General features: G+C 51.5%; 1 protein-coding gene across 2 annotated transcripts in view; it reads right to left on the bottom strand.

The window, feature by feature from the left end:
- Positions 1-21,954, bottom strand: part of LOC140348330 (carboxypeptidase inhibitor SmCI-like) — a 53,785-nt gene that overhangs the window by 15,342 nt on the left and 16,489 nt on the right. For both annotated transcript variants that reach the window (XM_072434326.1, XM_072434327.1), the window contains exon 2: positions 3,229-3,432. In XM_072434326.1, coding sequence (XP_072290427.1) covers positions 3,229-3,432 — 204 coding nt within the window. The remainder of the gene's footprint in view (positions 1-3,228; positions 3,433-21,954) is intronic.

The raw sequence follows: 21,954 nt of genomic DNA, 5'->3' as shown, positions 1-21,954 counted from the left end.
AAATTATTATGCTAAAACATGTGCTATTCTGGGATAACATTTTTATAATTTTTAGCAAATTTCACAAATATAACTGTGTTTCAGTCCGACCTGTAGGGGGCGCTTTCCGTTCACTCTCAGACACTGTATTTCCTGTAACTTCATGTGCGACGATGAGGCGATGCAGAGGAAGAGCGACGGCGTTTGTACCCTGAACGCCGCTCGTGTCGGGAGGCGGAGTTCACGTCGTGCTCGCGTTTATGACTCCGCCCTTTTCCACCAAACGCCTGTGTCTTGGCGTTTGTCGTGACTCCGCCCTTTTTGCACGTGTCATCTCTTCTTAATATGGAAAATCCCGGCGTGGCGTCCGTGTCGGATCCGCTTATGCGAAAAGCCTCGGAGCGCCGTCGGGGTCCGGAGCCAAAAATTGGACTGAAATTGGATCGGGGCCTCAAACGTCAGGCGCCATTTGCATTCGCCGCTCGGAGCCAATCATAACGTCCCGAAACGATTAATGTCTGGGTTTGTTTACCTGAAAACGAATAATTTACTGAAGCTTTTGTGATGATCCCTGATTATGCTGCAGAGGAAGAGGAAGAGGAAGAGGAAGAGAGAGGGAAAGAGGAAGAGGAAGAGGAAGAGGAAGAGAGAGGGAAAGAGGAAGAGGAAGATTAAGAGAAAGAGAGAGGGAAAGAGGAAGAGGAAGAGGAAGATTAAGAGAAAGAGAGAGGGAAAGAGAAAGAGGAAGAGAGAGGGAAAGAGAAAGAGGAAGAGAGTGGGAAAGAGAAAGAGGAAGAGAGAGGGAAAGAGGAAGATGAAGAGAAAGAGGAAGAGCGAGGGAAAGAGGAAGAGAGTGGGAAAGAGAAAGAGGAAGAGAGAGGGAAAGAGGAAGAGGAAGTGAAAGGGAAAGAGGAAGAGGAAGAGAAAGAGAAAGAGAAAGCAAAAAAGAAAGGCACACACCTGTCAGAGCGCCCCCTGTGGCACACACCTGTCAGAGCGCCCCCTGTGGCACACACCTGTCAGAGCGCCCCCTGTGGCACACACCTGTCGGAGCGCCCCCTGTGGCAGACACCTGTCAGAGCGCCCCCTGTGGCACACACCTGTCGGAGCGCCCCCTGTGGCACACACCTGTCAGAGCGCCCCCTGTGGCACACACCTGTCGGAGCGCCCCCTGTGGCAGACACCTGTCAGAGCGCCCCCTGTGGCACACACCTGTCGGAGCGCCCCCTGTGGCACACACCTGTCGGAGCGCCCCCTGTGGCACACACCTGTCGGAGGCGCCCCCTGTGGCACACACCTGTCGGAGCGCCCCCTGTGGCAGACACCTGTCGGAGCGCCCCCTGTGGCAGACACCTGTCGGAGCGCCCCCTGTGGCACACACCTGTCGGAGCGCCCCCTGTGGCACACACCTGTCGGAGCGCCCCCTGTGGCAGACACCTGTCGGAGCGCCCCCTGTGGCACACACCTGTCGGCGCGCCCCCTGTGGCACACACCTGTCGGAGCGCCCCCTGTGGCACACACCTGTCGGAGCGCCCCCTGTGGCACACACCTGTCGGAGCGCCCCCTGTGGCAGACACCTGTCAGAGCGCCCCCTGTGGCACACACCTGTCGGAGCGCCCCCTGTGGCACACACCTGTCAGAGCGCCCCCTGTGGCACACACCTGTCGGAGCGCCCCCTGTGGCAGACACCTGTCAGAGCGCCCCCTGTGGCACACACCTGTCGGAGCGCCCCCTGTGGCACACACCTGTCGGAGCGCCCCCTGTGGCACACACCTGTCGGAGGCGCCCCCTGTGGCACACACCTGTCGGAGCGCCCCCTGTGGCACACACCTGTCGGAGCGCCCCCTGTCGGAGCGCCCCCTGTGGCACACACCTGTCGGAGCGCCCCCTGTGGCAGACACCTGTCGGAGCGCCCCCTGTGGCACACACCTGTCGGCGCGCCCCCTGTGGCACACACCTGTCGGAGCGCCCCCTGTGGCAGACACCTGTCGGAGCGCCCCCTGTGGCACACACCTGTCGGCGCGCCCCCTGTGGCACACACCTGTCGGAGCGCCCCCTGTGGCACACACCTGTCGGAGCGCCCCCTGTGGCACACACCTGTCGGAGCGCCCCCTGTGGCAGACACCTGTCAGAGCGCCCCCTGTGGCACACACCTGTCGGAGCGCCCCCTGTGGCACACACCTGTCAGAGCGCCCCCTGTGGCACACACCTGTCGGAGCGCCCCCTGTGGCAGACACCTGTCTGAGCGCCCCCTGTGGCACACACCTGTCGGAGCGCCCCCTGTGGCACACACCTGTCGGAGCGCCCCCTGTGGCACACACCTGTCGGAGGCGCCCCCTGTGGCACACACCTGTCGGAGCGCCCCCTGTGGCACACACCTGTCGGAGCGCCCCCTGTCGGAGCGCCCCCTGTGGCACACACCTGTCGGAGCGCCCCCTGTGGCAGACACCTGTCGGAGCGCCCCCTGTGGCACACACCTGTCGGCGCGCCCCCTGTGGCACACACCTGTCGGAGCGCCCCCTGTGGCAGACACCTGTCGGAGCGCCCCCTGTGGCACACACCTGTCGGCGCGCCCCCTGTGGCACACACCTGTCGGAGCGCCCCCTGTGGCACACACCTGTCGGAGCGCCCCCTGTGGCACACACCTGTCGGAGCGCCCCCTGTGGCAGACACCTGTCAGAGCGCCCCCTGTGGCACACACCTGTCGGAGCGCCCCCTGTGGCACACACCTGTCAGAGCGCCCCCTGTGGCACACACCTGTCGGAGCGCCCCCTGTGGCAGACACCTGTCAGAGCGCCCCCTGTGGCACACACCTGTCGGAGCGCCCCCTGTGGCACACACCTGTCGGAGCGCCCCCTGTGGCACACACCTGTCGGAGGCGCCCCCTGTGGCACACACCTGTCGGAGCGCCCCCTGTGGCACACACCTGTCGGAGCGCCCCCTGTCGGAGCGCCCCCTGTGGCACACACCTGTCGGAGCGCCCCCTGTGGCAGACACCTGTCGGAGCGCCCCCTGTGGCACACACCTGTCGGCGCGCCCCCTGTGGCACACACCTGTCGGAGCGCCCCCTGTGGCACACACCTGTCGGAGCGCCCCCTGTGGCAGACACCTGTCGGAGCGCCCCCTGTGGCACACACCTGTCGGCGCGCCCCCTGTGGCACACACCTGTCGGAGCGCCCCCTGTGGCACACACCTGTCGGAGCGCCCCCTGTGGCACACACCTGTCGGAGCGCCCCCTGTGGCACGCACCTGACACGACGCACATTTCCTCGCACTCTTCGCGGCTCATGAAGTTGTTGTCGTTGCCGCCGCAGCCGCCGAACTCGAAGGTCTCGCAGCGTCCGGAGTCGATGTTGAAGAAGAACCTGAGTTTTATGGCTTTGCAGGAGCCGGGCTCGGCCTTCAGCGCACACTGCTCCCGAAAGATGAAGCGCTCCGACTCGAAGCCTCCACCTGCCACACAAGAGCGAGCGGTCAGAGTGAGCGGTCAGAGTGAGCGGTCAGAGTGAGCGGTCAGAGTGAACGGTCAGAGTGAGCGGTCAGAGTGAGCGGTCAGAGTGGTCGGCGCGAGCGGTCAGAGTGAGCGGTCAAGGCGAGCGGTCAGAGCGGTCGGCGTGAGTGGTCAGAGCGAGTGGTCAGAGTGAGCGGTCAGAGTGAGCGGTCAGAGTGGTCGGCGCGAGCGGTCAGAGTGAGCGGTCAGAGTGAGCGGTCAAGGCGAGCGGTCAGAGCGGTCGGCGCGAGTGGTCAGAGCGAGTGGTCAGAGTGAGCGGTCAGAGTGAGCGGTCAGAGCGAGCGGTCAGAGCGGTCGGCGCGAGTGGTCAGAGCGAGCGGTCGGTCAGGAAGTGTCTCTACAAGAGCTCCGACTCGAAGCCTCCACCTGCCACACAAGAGCGAGCGGTCAGAGCGAGCAGTCAGAGCGGTCAGAGTGAGCGGTCAGGGCGAGCGGTCAGGGCGAGCGGTCAGGGCGAGCGGTCAGGGCGAGAGGTCAGAGCGGCCGGAGCGAGTGGTCAGAGCGAGCGGTCCTGAAACGTCTCTACAAGCCGACCACCAACATAAATCTGACCCCATAAGAGTGCGTGTACGTCGTGTTCTTACAGATCAAATAAACAATAAACAACGACAAAATGACCAGTGAACTGACCCAACGACTTCAGTTTTACAAAAGTCGATTCAACGTGATTATTTATGTTTGTGACGAGGATTTAGATTATGTTTCATTAGGGCAGAAGTGGCAGAGTGGATAACGCTGTCGCCTCACAAGAAGATCATGGGTTTGATTGTCCAAACCAGGACTAAACCATGACTAAACCAGGACTAAACCAGCCTGGTTTAGACCTGGTTTAGTCCTGGTTTAGTCCTGGTTTAGTCCTGGTTTAGTCCTGGTTTAGTCCTGGTTTAGTCCTGGTTTAGTCCTGGTTTAGGCCTGGTTTAGTCCTGGTTTAGTCCTGGTTTAGGCCTGGTCAGGGTTAGTCTACACTGTGTGATGTGGTGAAGCGGGTCACAAACTCCAATGAGCTTCAGATCATTGGCTGTTAAAGATGAGCCAGAAGTTTGGTGATTGAAGGGTTAAATCAGATCAAATCCTGATGTTTCTTCTCATAATAATCGTGTGTTTTGAGGCTCATCCGTGGTTTGTGTTTGCACTAAAATAAGGCCAAAACAAGCATTTCTAATTCAGTCCTGGTTCATTCTGAATCCCTCCGTCTGCTTTTGGACACAGTCTTATCTTCTGCTCCAGAGCCTCGTTTCTCAGACGTTCCCACGAGAAAAACACTCCCTGAAATATCCTCCTCCAATGTAATGTTCCCTCTGTGTGTGGCCTTAGTCCTGGTTTAGTCCTGGTTTAGTCCTGGTTTAGACCTGGTTTTATTCTGGTTTAGTCCTGGTTTAGTCCTGGTTTAGACCTGGTTTTATCCTGCTTGTGTCGTGGTTTAGACCTGGTTTTATCCTGCTTGTGTCGTGGTTTAGTCCTGGTTTGGTCCTGGTTTAGTCCTGGTTTTGTCCTGGTTTAGTCCTGGTTTAGTCCTGGTTTAGTCCTGGTTTAGACCTGGTTTTGTTCTGGTTTAAACCTGGTTTAGTCCTTGTTTAGACCTGGTTTAGTCCTGGTTTAGTCCTGGTTTAGTCCTTGTTTAGTCCTTGTTTAGTCCTTGTTTAGTCCTGGTTTAGTCCTGGTTTAGTCCTGGTTTAGTCCTTGTTTAGTCCTGGTTTAGACCTGGTTTTATTCTGGTTTCGTCCTGGTTTAGTCCTGGTTTAGTCCTGGTTTAGTCCTGGTTTAGTCCTGGTTTAGACCTGGTTTTATCCTGGTTTAGTCCTGGTTTAGACCTGGTTTTGTTCTGGTTTAAACCTGGTTTAGTCCTTGTTTAGACCTGGTTTAGTCCTGGTTTAGTCCTGGTTTAGTCCTGGTTTAGTCCTTGTTTAGTCCTGGTTTAGACCTGGTTTTGTTCTGGTTTAAACCTGGTTTAGTCCTTGTTTAGACCTGGTTTAGTCCTGGTTTAGTCCTGGTTTAGTCCTGGTTTAGTCCTTGTTTAGTCCTTGTTTAGTCCTGGTTTAGTCCTGGTTTAGTCCTGGTTTAGTCCTGGTTTAGACCTGGTTTTATCCTGCTTGTGTCCTGGTTTAGACCTGGTTTAGTCCTGGTTTAGTCCTGGTTTTGTCCTGGTTTAGTCCTGGTTTTGTCCTGGTTTAGTCCTGGTTTAGTCCTGGTTTAGTCCTGGTTTAGACCTGGTTTTGTTCTGGTTTAAACCTGGTTTAGTCCTTGTTTAGACCTGGTTTAGTCCTGGTTTAGTCCTTGTTTAGTCCTTGTTTAGTCCTTGTTTAGTCCTGGTTTAGTCCTGGTTTAGTCCTGGTTTAGTCCTTGTTTAGTCCTGGTTTAGACCTGGTTTTATTCTGGTTTCGTCCTGGTTTAGTCCTGGTTTAGTCCTGGTTTAGTCCTGGTTTAGTCCTGGTTTAGTCCTTGTTTAGTCCTTGTTTAGTCCTGGTTTAGTCCTGGTTTAGTCCTGGTTTAGTCCTGGTTTAGACCTGGTTTTATCCTGCTTGTGTCCTGGTTTAGACCTGGTTTAGTCCTGGTTTAGTCCTGGTTTTGTCCTGGTTTAGTCCTGGTTTTGTCCTGGTTTAGTCCTGGTTTAGTCCTGGTTTAGTCCTGGTTTAGACCTGGTTTTGTTCTGGTTTAAACCTGGTTTAGTCCTTGTTTAGACCTGGTTTAGTCCTGGTTTAGTCCTGGTTTAGTCCTTGTTTAGTCCTTGTTTAGTCCTTGTTTAGTCCTGGTTTAGTCCTGGTTTAGTCCTGGTTTAGTCCTTGTTTAGTCCTTGTTTAGTCCTTGTTTAGCCCTGGTTTAGACCTGGTTTTATTCTGGTTTCGTCCTGGTTTAGTCCTGGTTTAGTCCTGGTTTAGTCCTGGTTTAGTCCTGGTTTAGACCTGGTTTTATCCTGGTTTAGTCCTGGTTTAGACCTGGTTTTGTTCTGGTTTAAACCTGGTTTAGTCCTTGTTTAGACCTGGTTTAGTCCTGGTTTAGTCCTGGTTTAGTCCTGGTTTAGTCCTTGTTTAGTCCTGGTTTAGACCTGGTTTTGTTCTGGTTTAAACCTGGTTTAGTCCTTGTTTAGACCTGGTTTAGTCCTGGTTTAGTCCTGGTTTAGTCCTGGTTTAGTCCTTGTTTAGTCCTTGTTTAGTCCTGGTTTAGTCCTGGTTTAGTCCTGGTTTAGACCTGGTTATATCCTGCTTGTGTCCTGGTTTAGACCTGGTTTAGTCCTGGTTTAGTCCTGGTTTTGTCCTGGTTTAGTCCTGGTTTTGTCCTGGTTTAGTCCTGGTTTAGTCCTGGTTTAGTCCTGGTTTAGACCTGGTTTTGTTCTGGTTTAAACCTGGTTTAGTCCTGGTTTAGTCCTGGTTTAGTCCTGGTTTAGACCTGGTTTTATTCTGGTTTTGTCCTGGTTTAGTCCTGGTTTAGTCCTGGTTTAGTCCTGGTTCCTGCAGACAGGGGGCGCTCTGGGAACCAAACCAACAGGCGTGTGCACTGTGTTGTCATGGAAACACAAACTCATGCGTGATGTCAGTGCAAAACATCACATCAGCCTCTGGACATGTCCTCAGATCTGACCCGAGAACTGCTCCGCATCAGCCGCATGGTCAGCTGTATGGTCAGCTGTATGGACAGCTGTATGGTCAGCTGTATGGTCAGTCGTATGGTCAGTTGTATGGTCAGCTGTATGATCAGCTGCATGGTCAGTCGTATGGTCAGTCGTATGGTCAGTCGTATGGTCAGTCGTATGGTCAGTTGTATGGTCAGCTGCATGGTCAGTCGTATGGTCAGCTGCATGGTCAGCTGTATGGTCAGTCGTATGGTCAGTTGTATGGTCAGCTGTATGAACAGCTGCATGGTCAGTCGTATGGTCAGTCGTATGGTCAGTTGTATGGTCAGCTGTATGATCAGCTGCATGGTCAGTCGTATGGTCAGTCGTATGGTCAGTCGTATGGTCAGTTGTATGGTCAGCTGCATGGTCAGTCGTATGGTCAGCTGCATGGTCAGTCGTATGGTCAGCTGTATGATCAGCTGTATGGTCAGCTGTATGGTCAGCCGTATGGTCAGCCGTATGGTCAGTCGTATGGTCAGTCGTATGGTCAGTCGTATGGTCAGCTGCATGGTCAGCTGCATTGTCAGTCGTATGGTCAGCTGCATGGTCAGCCGTATGGTCAGCTGTATGGACAGCTGCATGGTCAGTCGTATGGTCAGTCGTATGGTCAGCTGCATGGTCAGCTGCATTGTCAGTCGTATGGTCAGCTGCATGGTCAGCCGTATGGTCAGCTGTATGATCAGCTGTATGGTCAGTCGTATGGTCAGCTGCATGGTCAGCCGTATGGTCAGCTGTATGATCAGCTGTATGGTCAGTCGTATGATCAGCTGTATGGTCAGTCGTATGGTCAGTTGTATGGTCAGTCGCACCACAGGTTTTCCAGGTTTCAACGCCAAAATTGGCCACACAACATTTCACATTTGTTTTCAGAAAACTGCAAAAATATTTGTCTGAAATGAGCCTGTTCCCGATGTGTGGCTAGCGACACAGATACGGGCTAATGCTACATGATGCTAGCGACACAGATACGGGCTAATGCTACATGATGCTAGCGACACAGATACGGGCTAATGCTACATGATGCTAGCGACACAGATACGGGCTAATGCTACATGATGCTAGCGACACAGATACGGGCTAATGCTACGTGATGCTAGCAACACAGATACGGGCTAATGCCACATGATACTAGCGACACAGATACGGGCTAATGCTACGTGATGCTAGCGACACAGATACGGGCTAATGCTACGTGATGCTAGCGACACAGATACAGGCTAATGCCACATGATACTAGCGACACAGATACGGGCTAATGCTACGTGATGCTAGCGACGCAGGTACGGGCTAATGCTACGTGATGCTAGCGACACAGATACGGGCTAATGCTACGTGATGCTAGCGACACAGATACGGGCTAATGCTACGTGATGCTAGCGACACAGATACGGGCTAATGCTACATGATGCTAGCGACACAGATACGGGCTAATGCTACGTGATGCTAGCGACGCAGGTACGGGCTAATGCTACGTGATGCTAGCGACACAGATACGGGCTAATGCTACGTGATGCTAGCGATGCAGGTACGGGCTAATCCTGCTTGATGCTAGCGACACAGATACGGGCTAATCCTGCGTGATGCTAGCGACACAGATACGGGCAAATGCTACGTGATGCTAGCGACACAGATACGGGCTAATGCTACGTGATGCTAGCGACACAGATACGGGCTAATGCTACATGATGCTAGCGACACAGATACGGGCTAATGCTATGTGATGCTAGCGACGCAGGTACGGGCTAATGCTACGTGATGCTAGCGAAACAGATACGGGCTAATGCTACGTGATGCTAGAGACGCAGATACGGGCCAATCCTGCGTGATGCTAGCGACACAGATACGGGCTAATGCTACGTGATGCTAGCGACGCAGATACGGGCTAATGCTACATGATGCTAGCGACACAGATACGGGCTAATGCTACGTGATGCTAGCGACACAGATACGGGCTAATGCTACGTGATGCTAGCGACGCAGGTACGGGCTAATGCTACGTGATGCTAGCGACACAGATACGGGCTAATGCTACGTGATGCTAGCGACACAGATACGGGCTAATGCTACGTGATGCTAGCGACACAGATACGGGCTAATGCTACATGATTCTAGCGACACAGATATGGGCTAATGCTACGTGATGCTAGCGACGCAGGTACGGGCTAATGCCAACGTGATGCTAGCGACACAGATACGGGCTAATGCTACGTGATGCTAGCGACGCAGGTACCGGCTAATCCTGCGTGATGCTAGCGACACAGATACGGGCTAATCCTGCGTGATGCTAGCGACACAGATACGGGCTAATGCTACGTGATGCTAGCGACACAGATACGGGCTAATGCTACGTGATGCTAGCGACGCAGATACGGGCTAATGCTACGTGATGCTAGCGACGCAAATACGGGCTAATGCTGCGTGATACTAGCGACGCAGTTACGGGCTAATGCTGCGTGATGCTAGCAACACAGATACGGGCTAATGCTACGTGATGCTAGCTCCTGCCCAACTGTGGCCCACGATCAGACCAGAGCAAAGACCGCCGGGACCACCATGGACCGGACCAGGTAAGAGCTAATATCAGGCTAAGTATGAAAGCAGGAGGGTAAACCAGCTCTAAACTAAGACTAAACCAGGACTAAACCAGAACCAAACCAGGTCTAATCCAGGACTAAACTAAGACTAAACCAGGACTAAACCAGGACTAAACCAGGACAAAACCAGGTCTAAACCAGGACTAAACCAGGACAAAACCAGGTCTAAACCAGGACTAAACCAGATCTAATCCAAGACTAAACCAGATGTGTCCTTCCTGGTGCTTGCTGGTGCAGTGACGCGGATCAGGCAGAGCCGTTCTGATGGAGTCTGCAAAGGGAGCAGATTATGTGCAGAGGATTTGTGCAGATTTGGACAGATTCGCTGCACCTGGACCTGTTTTCTGATTCTCTCTCAGTGAAAGTGTTTTTCAGGTGGAATGTGGAAGGAGCCGTTTCCGTGTCGGCTGCCAAAAAACCACAGAAGACAAAAGAATACGGCAACAATTCAGAGCCAGGACGAGAAATATATGTTTCTGAGGCAGTAATAGTGTTTTCAGCAGTAACATGTGAGCTATACTGGTTTAGTCATGGTTTAGTCCAAGTTTAGTCTGGGTTTAGTCCAGGTTTAGTCCAGGTTTAGTCCGGGTTTAGTCCAGGTTTAGTCCAGGTTTAGTCTGGGTTTAGTCCAGGTTTAGTCCAGGTTTAGTCCGGGTTTAGTCCAGGTTTAGTCCAGGTTTAGTCCAGGTTTAGTCCGGGTTTAGTCCAGGTTTAGTCCAGGTTTAGTCCAGGTTTAGTCCAGGTTTAGTCCGGGTTTAGTCCAGGTTTAGTCCAGGTATAGTCCAGGTTTAAGTCAGTTCATTTCTCATATATTTCCACTTTTTCCTTCTATTTTGGCTGGTTTATTAAATTGTAACAATATAGTGTCTATATCAGTGTTTCTCAAACTGCGGTACATGCACAAGTTGTTTTATTGTGGTTTTTTTTCCATCATCTCAATTAGACTCACTTTAGACCTGGTTTAGGCTCACTTTAGACCTGGTTTAGGCTCATGTTAGACCTGGTTTAATCTCACTTTAGACCTGGTTTAGGCTCACTTTAGACCTGGTTTAAACTCACTTTAGACCTAGTTTAGGCTCACTTTAGACCTGGTTTAGGCTCACTTTAGACCTGGTTTAGGCTCACTTTAGACCTGGTTTAGGCTCACTTTAGACCTGGTTTAGGCTCACTTTAGACCTGGTTTAGGCTCACTTTAGACCTGGTTTAAACTCACTTTAGACCTAGTTTAGGCTCACTTTAGACCTGGTTTAGGCTCACTTTAGACCTGGTTTAGGCTCACTTTAGACCTGGTTTAGACTCACTTTAGACCTGGTTTAGGCTCACTTTAGACCTGGTTTAGAATCACTTTAGACCTGGTTTAGGCTCACGTTAGACCTGGTTTAGGCTCATTTTAGACCTGGTTTAGGCTCATTTTAGACCTGGTTTAGGCTCACTTTAGACCTGGTTTAGGCTCACTTTAGACCTGGTTTAGGCTCGTGTTAGACCTGGTTTAGGCTCACGTTAGACCTAGTTTAGGCTCACTTTAGACCTGGTTTAGGCTCACTTTAGACCTGGTTTAGGCTCACTTTAGACCTGGTTTAAACTCACTTTAGACCTAGTTTAGGCTCACTTTAGACCTGGTTTAGGCTCACTTTAGACCTGGTTTAGGCTCACTTTAGACCTGGTTTAGACTCACTTTAGACCTGGTTTAGGCTCACTTTAGACCTGGTTTAGAATCACTTTAGACCTGGTTTAGGCTCACGTTAGACCTGGTTTAGGCTCATTTTAGACCTGGTTTAGGCTCATTTTAGACCTGGTTTAGGCTCACTTTAGACCTGGTTTAGGCTCACTTTAGACCTGGTTTAGGCTCGTGTTAGACCTGGTTTAGGCTCACGTTAGACCTAGTTTAGGCTCACTTTAGACCTGGTTTAGGCTCACTTTAGACCTGGTTTAGGCTCACTTTAGACCTGGTTTAGGCTCACTTTAGACCTGGTTTAGGCTCATGTTAGGCCTGGTTTAGGCTCACTTTAGAGCTGGTTTAGGCTCACTTTAGACCTGGTTTAATAATAATAATAATAATAATAATAATAATAATAATAATAATAATAATAACTTTTATTTATATAGCCCTTTTCAGTGACCCAAAGACGCTGAACATAATAAAAAAGGGGGGGGTATTTACAGACAGGGGGGACAACACGTACAGAACACATTAATATACAGATAAAATGAACAAGACAGAAGAAGTAGAGAGAAAAAGATGGGGATGTAACAGGGGGTAGAAGAGTAGGCAATGGGGTAGAGGAGGCTAGGGGTAGGGGAGGTCATAGGCTTGGGTGAAGAGGTCATGTTTTTAGGCGGGATTTGAATGTTGTGAGTGAGGGAGAGTGGCGGACAGGTTGGGGGAGGGAGTTCCAGAGTCGGGGTGCTGTTCGGGAGAATGCGTTACTGGGGAGAGGGTGGATGAGTGACCGGAGAGGGAAATGAACTCTTGCCTGTTGGTGAGGTAGGATGTGAGCCAGTCAAGTGCAGAGCCCTCAACACCCAGTTGGCGCAGCCTTTGTAGGAGGATGGAATGGTTTATAGTGTCAAAGGCTGCGCTGAGGTCTAGTAGTAACAGGATGTTGAGGGCCCCGGAGTCTGCAGAGGTGAGGAGATCGTTGAGTACTTTGACCAGGGCTGTTTCAGTGCTGTGAAGTGGGCGGAGCCAGATTGGAGGGGTTCATAGAGGTTGCTTGACTGGAGGTGGGTGTGAAGTTGGGCGGCGACGATGCGTTGCAGCGTTTTTGAGAGGAACGGCAGGTTGGAGATGGGGCGGTAGTTGGAGAGGTTGGCGGAGTCTAGGGTGGGTTTTTTGAGGATGGGGGTGATGGAGGCCAGTTTGTAGATGGAAGGAACATGGCCGAGGGATAAAGACTGGTTGAAGAGGGTGGTGAGATGGGGGATGAGAGCAGGGAGGCAGGCCTTGGTTAGAGTCGTTGGGAGGGGGTCGAGAGAGCAGGTGGTGGTTTTGGAAGCGGTGATGAGGTCTATGATATGAGAGGAGTTAACAGAGGAGAAGGTGGTGAGTGGTGAGGGGAGGGAAGGTTGGGTGGTCAGGGAGAGGGGGGGGGGCAGGGGTGGGGGTGGTGATGGAGTTAATGGAGACGGCAGTCATGGAGCTGTTGATTTTGGAAATTTTGTCATTGAAGGCAAGGAGGAAAGAGTTGCAGAGGTCAGGGGAGGAGGGTGGAGTGATGTCCGGTGGCTGGAGCAGCTTGTTGACGGTGGAGAACAGGGTGCGAGGGCTCCGGTGGGAGCTGTTGATGAGGGTGGAGAGGTGGGCAGATTTGGCGGCTTGGAGAGCGTCACGGTAGGAGGAGATGTGTAATTTGAAAGCTTCGGCGTGGACGGTGAGGCGGGTTCTTTTGAGGAGTCGTTCGAGTTGGCGGCCAGTCTGCTTCATGGTGCGGAGTTCAGGGGTGTACCAGGGGGCGGGGTTGATGTATGAGACGGAGGAGGTTTTCCAGGGGGCTAGGGAGTCAAGGGAGTCGGAGAGGGTGGTGTTGAGCATGACAGCATAGTCGTCGGGGGAAGAGGGGGGGGAGTCAGGATATAAGCAGAGGATATGAGCTGGGAGAGCGTGAGGGGGTTGACTGACTTGATATTGCGGTAGGTGATGGTGCGTTTTTTGGGGTTGTGGGGCGAGGGTAGGGGGGCGGAGAAAAGGATGCAGAGATGATCAGAGAGTGGGAAGGGGAGGGAGTGGGGCTTAGATATGGGTAGGAGAGAGGAACAGACTAAGTCCAGAGTGTGGCCTTTGGTATGGGTGGGGAAGTCAATATGTTGGGTGAGATGGAAGCAGTCCAGGAGAGAGAGGAAGTCGGATGTCAGTGGGGCGTTGGGGCAGTCAATGTGGATGTTGAAGTCACCAGTGAGTAGGAGGCGGGCAGAGAGAGAGGATGCGATGGTGAGGAGTTCAGACAATTCAGTGAGGAAAGAGGGGCGGGGCTTTGGGGGACGATAGATCAGGATAGCGGTGATAGAGTTGGGGAGGGAGAAGGCGAGGTATTCAAATGATGAGATGGATGGAAGGTTGAGGTTCAGTTCAGTGATGGATGTAGATTTTTTATGAATAACAGCAAGACCTCCCCCACGCCCGGAGAGGCGGGGTTTGGCAGTGTAAGTGTAGTTGGAGGGAGTGGCTTGGTTGAGAGCATAGAAGTCCAGGGGCTGTTGCCATGTTTCACAGGAGAAGCAGATCAATGTTATTGTCCAGTAGCAGTTCAGATATAACAGGTGATTTGTTGGAGAGGGAGCGGCAGTTCAGCAGTGCAAGGGAGATGGATGGGGGCGCGGAGATGGATGGGGGCGCAGGGGTGGGGGGGCGGAGGTTGCTGAGGTTGGCAGTGCGGCAGGTGGGGGTGACAGGGGGGCGAAAACTAGTCCAGAGTGAGGGGATAGGTGAGCCGTCGTTGGAGTGTTGGTTATGGGAGAGACCAGAGCCCCTGTGGATGTAGCGGGGCCGGCGAAGGATCCCAGCTGAGCTAGCTGCAGAGGCAGCAGCAGCTGGGAGACGGTGGTTATGGTTGAGGAGGTGAAGGTCAGCAGCGGTGTAGGTGAGTAGGCGAGAAGTTGGTGGAGCGGTGGCCTGGAGGCGCGGGAGTGATAGTCCGAGGAGGAGATGGAACGTAGCAGCAGATGAGAGTAATCCAGTTAGAATGTTGGCGGTGGCTAGAGGCTGGTTAACTAGAAGCTGGTGGGCAGAGAGTTGTGAAAAAGCAGCAGTGGACCGGGTGTTGAAGCTGGTGGAGTGAGTGGCGTTGGATTAGACTCACTTTAGGCCTGGTTTAGGCTCACTTTAGACCTGGTTTAGGCTCACTTTAGGCCTGGTTTAGGCTCACTTTAGGCCTGGTTTAGCTCCTGGCGTGACTCGAGCACAGATCAGGAGATTTGAAGGTTCAGGCTCTGACACGCGGCTCCAGGACAAGTTTGGACAGTTCCACAAACACTGTTGCATCACTTCCTGTCAGACCTTTAGTCCTGGTTTAGACCCCATGGACCTGCTGCTGCTGGAGATACTTTAGCGCTAATGCGTCTCCATGGAAACAAGCAAAAGGTCAAGTTACAGGTCAGATCTGTGCTGGGTCCTTAGAAATATCTAAAAGGTAAAAGTGTTGAACCTGATCATTTATATTCAGGACCCTCTGCACCAGGACATAAGGACATAAGGACCCTCTGCACCAGGACATAAGGACATAAGGACCCTCTGCACCAGGACATAAGGACATAAGGACCCTCTGCACCAGGACATAAGGACATAAGGACGCTCTGCACCAGGACATAAGGACATAAGGACCCTCTGCACCAGGACATAAGGACATAAGGACGCTCTGCACCAGGACATAAGGACCCTCTGCACCAGGACATAAGGACATAAGGACCCTCTGCACCAGGACATAAGGACATAAGGACCCTCTGCACCAGGACTTAAGGACTCTCTGCACCAGGACATGAGGACATAAGGACCCTCTGCACCAGGACATAAGGACTCTCTGCACCAGGACATAAGGACATAAGGACCCTCTGCACCAAGACATAAGGACTCTCTGCACCAGGACATAAGGACTCTCTGCACCAGGATATAAGGACGTAAGGACCCTCGGCACCCTCTGCACCAGGACATAAGGACCCTCTGCACCAGGACATGAGGACCCGCTGCACTAGGACATAAGGACCCTCTGCACCAGGACATAAGGACATAAGGACCCTCTGCACCAGGACATAAGGACTCTCTGCACCAGGACATAAGGACATAAGGACTCTCTGCACCAGGACATAAGGACCCTCTGCACCAGGACATAAGGACATAAGGGCCCTCTGCACCAGGACATAAGGACTCTCTGCACCAGGACATAAGGACATAAGGACCCTCAGCACCAGGACATAAGGACCCTCTGCACCAGGACATAAGGACATAAGGACTCTCTGCACCAGGACATAAGGACATAAGGACTCTCTGCACCAGGACATAAGGACCTCTGCACCAGGACATAAGGACCCTCTGCACCAGGACATAAGGACATAAGGACCCTCTGCACTAGGACATAAGGACTCTCTGCACCAGGACATAAGGACATAAGGGCCCTCTGGACCAGGACATAAGGACTCTCTGCACCAGGACATAAGGACATAAGGACCCTCTGCACCAGGACATAAGGACATAAGGACCCTCTGCACCAGGACATAAGGACCCTCTGCACCAGGACATAAGGACCCTCTGCACCAGGACATAAGGACTCTCTGCACCAGGACATAAGGACATAAGGACCCTCTGCACCAGGACATAATGACCCTCTGCACCAGGACATAAGGACATAAGGACCCTCTGCACTAGGACATAAGGACTCTCTGCACCAGGACATAAGGACATAAGGACCCTCTGCACCAGGACATAAGGACATAAGGGCCCTCTGCACCAGGACATAAGGACTCTCTGCACCAGGACATAAGGACATAAGGACCCTCTGCACCAGGACATAAGGACCCTCTGCACCAGGACATAAGGACATAAGGACCCTCTGCACCAGGACATAAGGACATAAGGACCCTCTGCACCAGGACATAAGGACCCTCTGCACCAGGACATAAGGACATAAGGGCCCTCTGCACCAGGACATAAGGACTCTCTGCACCAGGACATAAGGACATAAGGACCCTCTGCACCAGGACATAAGGACATAAGGACCCTCTGCACCAGGACATAAGGACATAAGGACTCTCTGCACCAGGACATAATGACCCTCTGCACCAGGACATAAGGACATAAGGGCCCTCTGCACTAGGACATAAGGACTCTCTGCACCAGGACATAAGGACATAAGGACCCTCTGCACCAGGACATAAGGACATAAGGGCCCTCTGCACCAGGACATAAGGACTCTCTGCACCAGGACATAAGGACATAAGGACCCTCTGCACCAGGACATAAGGACATAAGGGCCCTCTGCACCAGGACATAAGGACCTTCTGCACCAGGACATAAGGACATAAGGACCCTCTGCACCAGGACATAAGGACATAAGGACCCTCTGCACCAGGACATAAGGACCCTCTGCACCAGGACATAAGGACATAAGGGCCCTCTGCACCAGGACATAAGGACTCTCTGCACCAGGACATAAGGACATAAGGACCCTCTGCACCAGGACATAAGGACATAAGGACTCTCTGCACCAGGACATAAGGACCCTCTGCACCAGGACATAAGGACATAAGGGCACTCTGCACCAGGACATAAGGACCTTCTTCTGGTCCTGAATATGAATGATCAGGTTCAACACTTTTACCTTTTGGATATTGTTTGGCCACAGCACAATCTGACCTGTAACTTGACCTGGTGCTTTCATCTGCATGAAAATTATCATCATCTAAACAGAGAATAACATTGGGCCTAAGACGGAGCCCTGAGGTACTCCTTTGAACCATTCAAAGAAGAAGAAGAAGAAGAAGAAGAAGAAGAAGAAGAAGAAGAAGAAGAAGAAGCAGAAGAAGAAGACACATTGATTGATGTGAGATTTGGCACAGCAGTTTAAGACCTGGTCACAGTTGTCATGGTGATATAGGATCTGAGGGTCGACAAAAGCCTTTGATGAATCCAGGAAGTAGTAGTAGTAGTAGTCCTGGTTTAGTCCTGGTTTAGACCTGGTTTAGTCCTGGTTTAGACCTGGTTTAGTCCTGGTTTAGTCCTGGTTTAGACCTGGTTTAGTCCTGGTTTAGTCCTGGTTTATTCCTGGTTTAGACCTGGTTTAGTCCTGGTTTAGTCCTGGTTTAGTCCTGGTTTATACCTGGTTTAGTCCTGGTTTAGACCTGGTTTAGTCCTGGTTTAGTCCTGGTTTAGACCTGGTTTAGTCCTGGTTTAGTCCTGGTTTAGACCTGGTTTAGTCCTGGTTTAGTCCTGGTTTATTCCTGGTTTGGACCTGGTTTAGTCCTGGTTTAGTCCTGGTTTAGACCTGGTTTAGTCCTGGTTTAGTCCTGGTTTATACCTGGTTTAGTCCTGGTTTAGACCTGGTTTAGTCCTGGTTTAGTCCTGGTTTAGTCCTGGTTTAGTCCTGGTTTAGACCTGGTTTAGTCCTGGTTTAGTCCTGGTTTAGTCCTGGTTTAGACCTGGTTTAGTCCTGGTTTAGTCCTGGTTTAGTCCTGGTTTAGACCTGGTTTAGTCCTGGTTTAGTCCTGGTTTAGTCCTGGTTTATTCCTGGTTTAGACCTGGTTTAGTCCTGGTTTAGTCCTGGTTTAGACCTGGTTTAGTCCTGGTTTAGTCCTGGTTTAGTCCTGGTTTATACCTGGTTTAGTCCTGGTTTAGTCCTGGTTTAGACCTGGTTTAGTCCTGGTTTAGTCCTGGTTTAGACCTGGTTTAGTCCTGGTTTAGTCCTGGTTTAGTCCTGGTTTAGACCTGGTTTAGTCCTGGTTTAGTCCTGGTTTAGACCTGGTTTAGTCCTGGTTTAGTCCTGGTTTAGTCCTGGTTTAGTCCTGGTTTAGTCCTGGTTTAGACCTGGTTTAGTCCTGGTTTAGTCCTGGTTTAGACCTGGTTTAGTCCTGGTTTAGACCTGGTTTAGTCCTGGTTTAGTCCTGGTTTAGTCCTGGTTTAGACCTGGTTTAGTCCTGGTTTAGTCCTGGTTTAGTCCCATGTGTTTCGATGCTGGGCTCTTTATAGAAATGATTGCTGTCAGACCTTAATCGTTCCTCCATCTCAGCTCTAATGAGAATCTGGACGATATAAATGAAAGTCTCTGATCTCGGGACATTAACCTTGGAACACGCGACCTCAGAGATCTGAAACTCTAATGAAGCTGATCTGAAACTAATGAAGCTGATCTGAAACTCTAATGAAGCTGATCTGAAACTCTAATGAAGCTGGTCTGAAACTCTAATGAAGCTGATCTGAAACTCTAATGAAGCTGGTCTGAAACTCTAATGAAGCTGATCTGAAACTCTAATGAAGCTGATCTGAAACTCTAATGAAGCTGATCTGAAACTCTAATGAAGCTGATCTGAAACTCTAATGAAGCTGATCTGAAACTCTAATGAAGCTGGTCTGAAACTCTAATGAAGCTGATCTGAAACTCTAATGAAGCTGATCTGAAACTCTAATGAAGCTGGTCTGAAACTCTAATGAAGCTGATCTGAAACGCTAATGAAGCTGGTCTGAAACTCTAATGAAGCTGGTCTGAAACTCTAATGAAGCTGATCTGAAACTCTAATGAAGCTGATCTGAAACTCTAATGAAGCTGATCTGAAACTCTAATGAAGCTGATCTGAAACTCTAATGAAGCTGATCTGAAACTAATGAAGCTGGTCTGAAACTCTAATGAAGCTGGTCTGAAGCTCTAATGAAGCTGATCTGAAACTCTAATGAAGCTGATCTGAAACTCTAATGAAGCTGATCTGAAACTCTAATGAAGCTGATCTGAAACTCTAATGAAGCTGATCTGAAACTCTAATGAAGCTGGTCTGAAACTCTAATGAAGCTGGTCTGAAACTCTAATGAAGCTGATCTGAAACTAATGAAGCTGGTCTGAAACTCTAATGAAGCTGATCTGAAACTCTAATGAAGCTGATCTGAAACTAATGAAGCTGATCTGAAACTCTAATGAAGCTGATCTGAAACTCTAATGAAGCTGATCTGAAACTCTAATGAAGCTGATCTGAAACTAATGAAGCTGATCTGAAACTCTAATGAAGCTGGTCTGAAACTCTAATGAAGCTGATCTGAAGCTCTAATGAAGCTGATCTGAAACTCTAATGAAGCTGATCTGAAACTAATGAAGCTGATCTGAAACTCTAATGAAGCTGGTCTGAAACTCTAATGAAGCTGATCTGAAACTCTAATGAAGCTGATCTGAAACTCTAATGAAGCTGATCTGAAACTCTAATGAAGCTGATCTGAAACTCTAATGAAGCTGATCTGAAACTAATGAAGCTGATCTGAAACTCTAATGAAGCTGATCTGAAACTCTAATGAAGCTGGTCTGAAACTCTAATGAAGCTGGTCTGAAACTCTAATGAAGCTGATCTGAAACTCTAATGAAGCTGATCTGAAACTCTAATGAAGCTGATCTGAAACTCTAATGAAGCAGATCTGAAACTCTAATGAAGCTGGTCTGAAACTCTAATGAAGCCGATCTGAAACTCTAATGAAGCTGATCTGAAACTCTAATGAAGCTGATCTGAAACTCTAATGAAGCTGATCTGAAACTAATGAAGCTGGTCTGAAACTCTAATGAAGCTGGTCTGAAACTCTAATGAAGCTGATCTGAAACTAATGAAGCTGATCTGAAACTCTAATGAAGCTGGTCTGAAACTCTAATGAAGCTGATCTGAAACTCTAATGAAGCTGGTCTGAAACTCTAATGAAGCTGATCTGAAACTCTAATGAAGCTGATCTGAAACTCTAATGAAGCTGATCTGAAACTCTAATGAAGCTGGTCTGAAACTCTAATGAAGCTGATCTGAAACTCTAATGAAGCTGATCTGAAACTCTAATGAAGCTGATCTGAAACTCTAATGAAGCTGATCTGAAACTAATGAAGCTGATCTGAAACTCTAATGAAGCTGGTCTGAAACTCTAATGAAGCTGATCTGAAACTCTAATGAAGCTGATCTGAAACTCTAATGAAGCTGGTCTGAAACTCTAATGAAGCTGGTCTGAAACTCTAATGAAGCTGATCTGAAACTCTAATGAAGCTGATCTGAAACTCTAATGAAGCTGATCTGAAACTCTAATGAAGCTGATCTGAAACTAATGAAGCTGATCTGAAACTCTAATGAAGCTGGTCTGAAACTCTAATGAAGCTGATCTGAAACTCTAATGAAGCTGATCTGAAACTCTAATGAAGCTGGTCTGAAACTCTAATGAAGCTGATCTGAAACTCTAATGAAGCTGGTCTGAAACTCTAATGAAGCTGATCTGAAACTCTAATGAAGCTGGTCTGAAACTCTAATGAAGCTGGTCTGAAACTCTAATGAAGCTGGTCTGAAACTCTAATGTTTGGACTGAAACTGAAACTCTGGTGAACTCTAAGTTTGACCCAGTTCTAAAGCTGCTGCAGAGGATTTCCTGCTGCTCAGCGTGAAGCGGTTTCATGTTCTGTTTTCAGGAGACACGGGGAGCGAGCGCCCACTGAGCGCTCAGGAGGAGGTCGGGGGAGGTGAGAGTGCTCAGGGGGAGTTGGGGGTGCTCAGGGGGAGGTCGGGGGGAGGTGGGAGTGCTCAGGGGGAGGTCGGGGGGAGGTGGGAGTGCTCAGGGGGAGGTCGGGGGGAGGTGGGAGTGCTCAGGGGGAGGTCGGGGGGAGGTGGGAGTGCTCAGGGGAGGTCGGGGGATGGAGCGCTCAGGGGGAGGTCGGGGGGAGGTGGGAGCGCTCAGGGGGAGGTCGGGGGGAGGTGGGAGCGCTCAGGGGGAGGTCGGGGGAGGTGGGAGTGCTCAGGGGGAGGTCGGGGGGAGGTGGGAGTGCTCAGGGGGAGGTCGGGGGGAGGTGGGAGTGCTCAGGGGAGGTCGGGGGATGGAGCGCTCAGGGGGAGGTCGGGGGGAGGTGGGAGCGCTCAGGGGGAGGTCGGGGGGAGGTGGGAGCGCTCAGGGGGAGGTCGGGGGAGGTGGGAGTGCTCAGGGGGAGGTCGGGGGGAGGTGGGAGTGCTCAGGGGAGGTCGGGGGATGGAGCGCTCAGGGGGAGGTCGGGGGGCGGTGGGAGCGCTCAGGGGGAGGTCGGGGGGAGGTGGGAGCGCTCAGGGGGAGGTCGGGGGAGGTGGGAGTGCTCAGGGGGAGGTCGGGGGGAGGTGGGAGCGCTCAGGGGGAGGTCGGGGGGAGGTGGGAGCGCTCAGGGGGAGGTCGGGGGGCGGTGGGAGCGCTCAGGGGGAGGTCGGGGGGCGGTGGGAGTGCTCAGGGGAGGTCGGGGGATGGAGCGCTCAGGGGGAGGTCGGGGGGAGGTGGGAGCGCTCAGGGGGAGGTCGGGGGGAGGTGGGAGCGCTCAGGGGGAGGTCGGGGGAGGTGGGAGTGCTCAGGGGGAGGTCGGGGGGAGGTGGGAGCGCTCAGGGGGAGGTCGGGGGGAGGTGGGAGCGCTCAGGGGGAGGTCGGGGGGAGGTGGGAGCGGACTCTAATTAAATGGACTTTGGGCCTGGTCAGGAGAACGATGCAGTTTGTGCTGAACCTGATGTAACGTCCACTACACTTTATGCAACTGTGGTCAGTATGTTACATCATCACTGTCCAGCAGGAACCAGACACAGACAGGTGCAAAGAGACAGGCGCA

Source organism: Eucyclogobius newberryi, unplaced genomic scaffold, assembly GCF_026437365.1.
Source record: "Eucyclogobius newberryi isolate DKJ021-1_F unplaced genomic scaffold, fEucNew1.0.hap1 SCAF_67, whole genome shotgun sequence".
Classification (NCBI taxonomy): Eukaryota; Metazoa; Chordata; class Actinopteri; order Gobiiformes; family Gobiidae; genus Eucyclogobius; species Eucyclogobius newberryi.
This window is presented reverse-complemented; position numbering and strand designations above follow the sequence as displayed.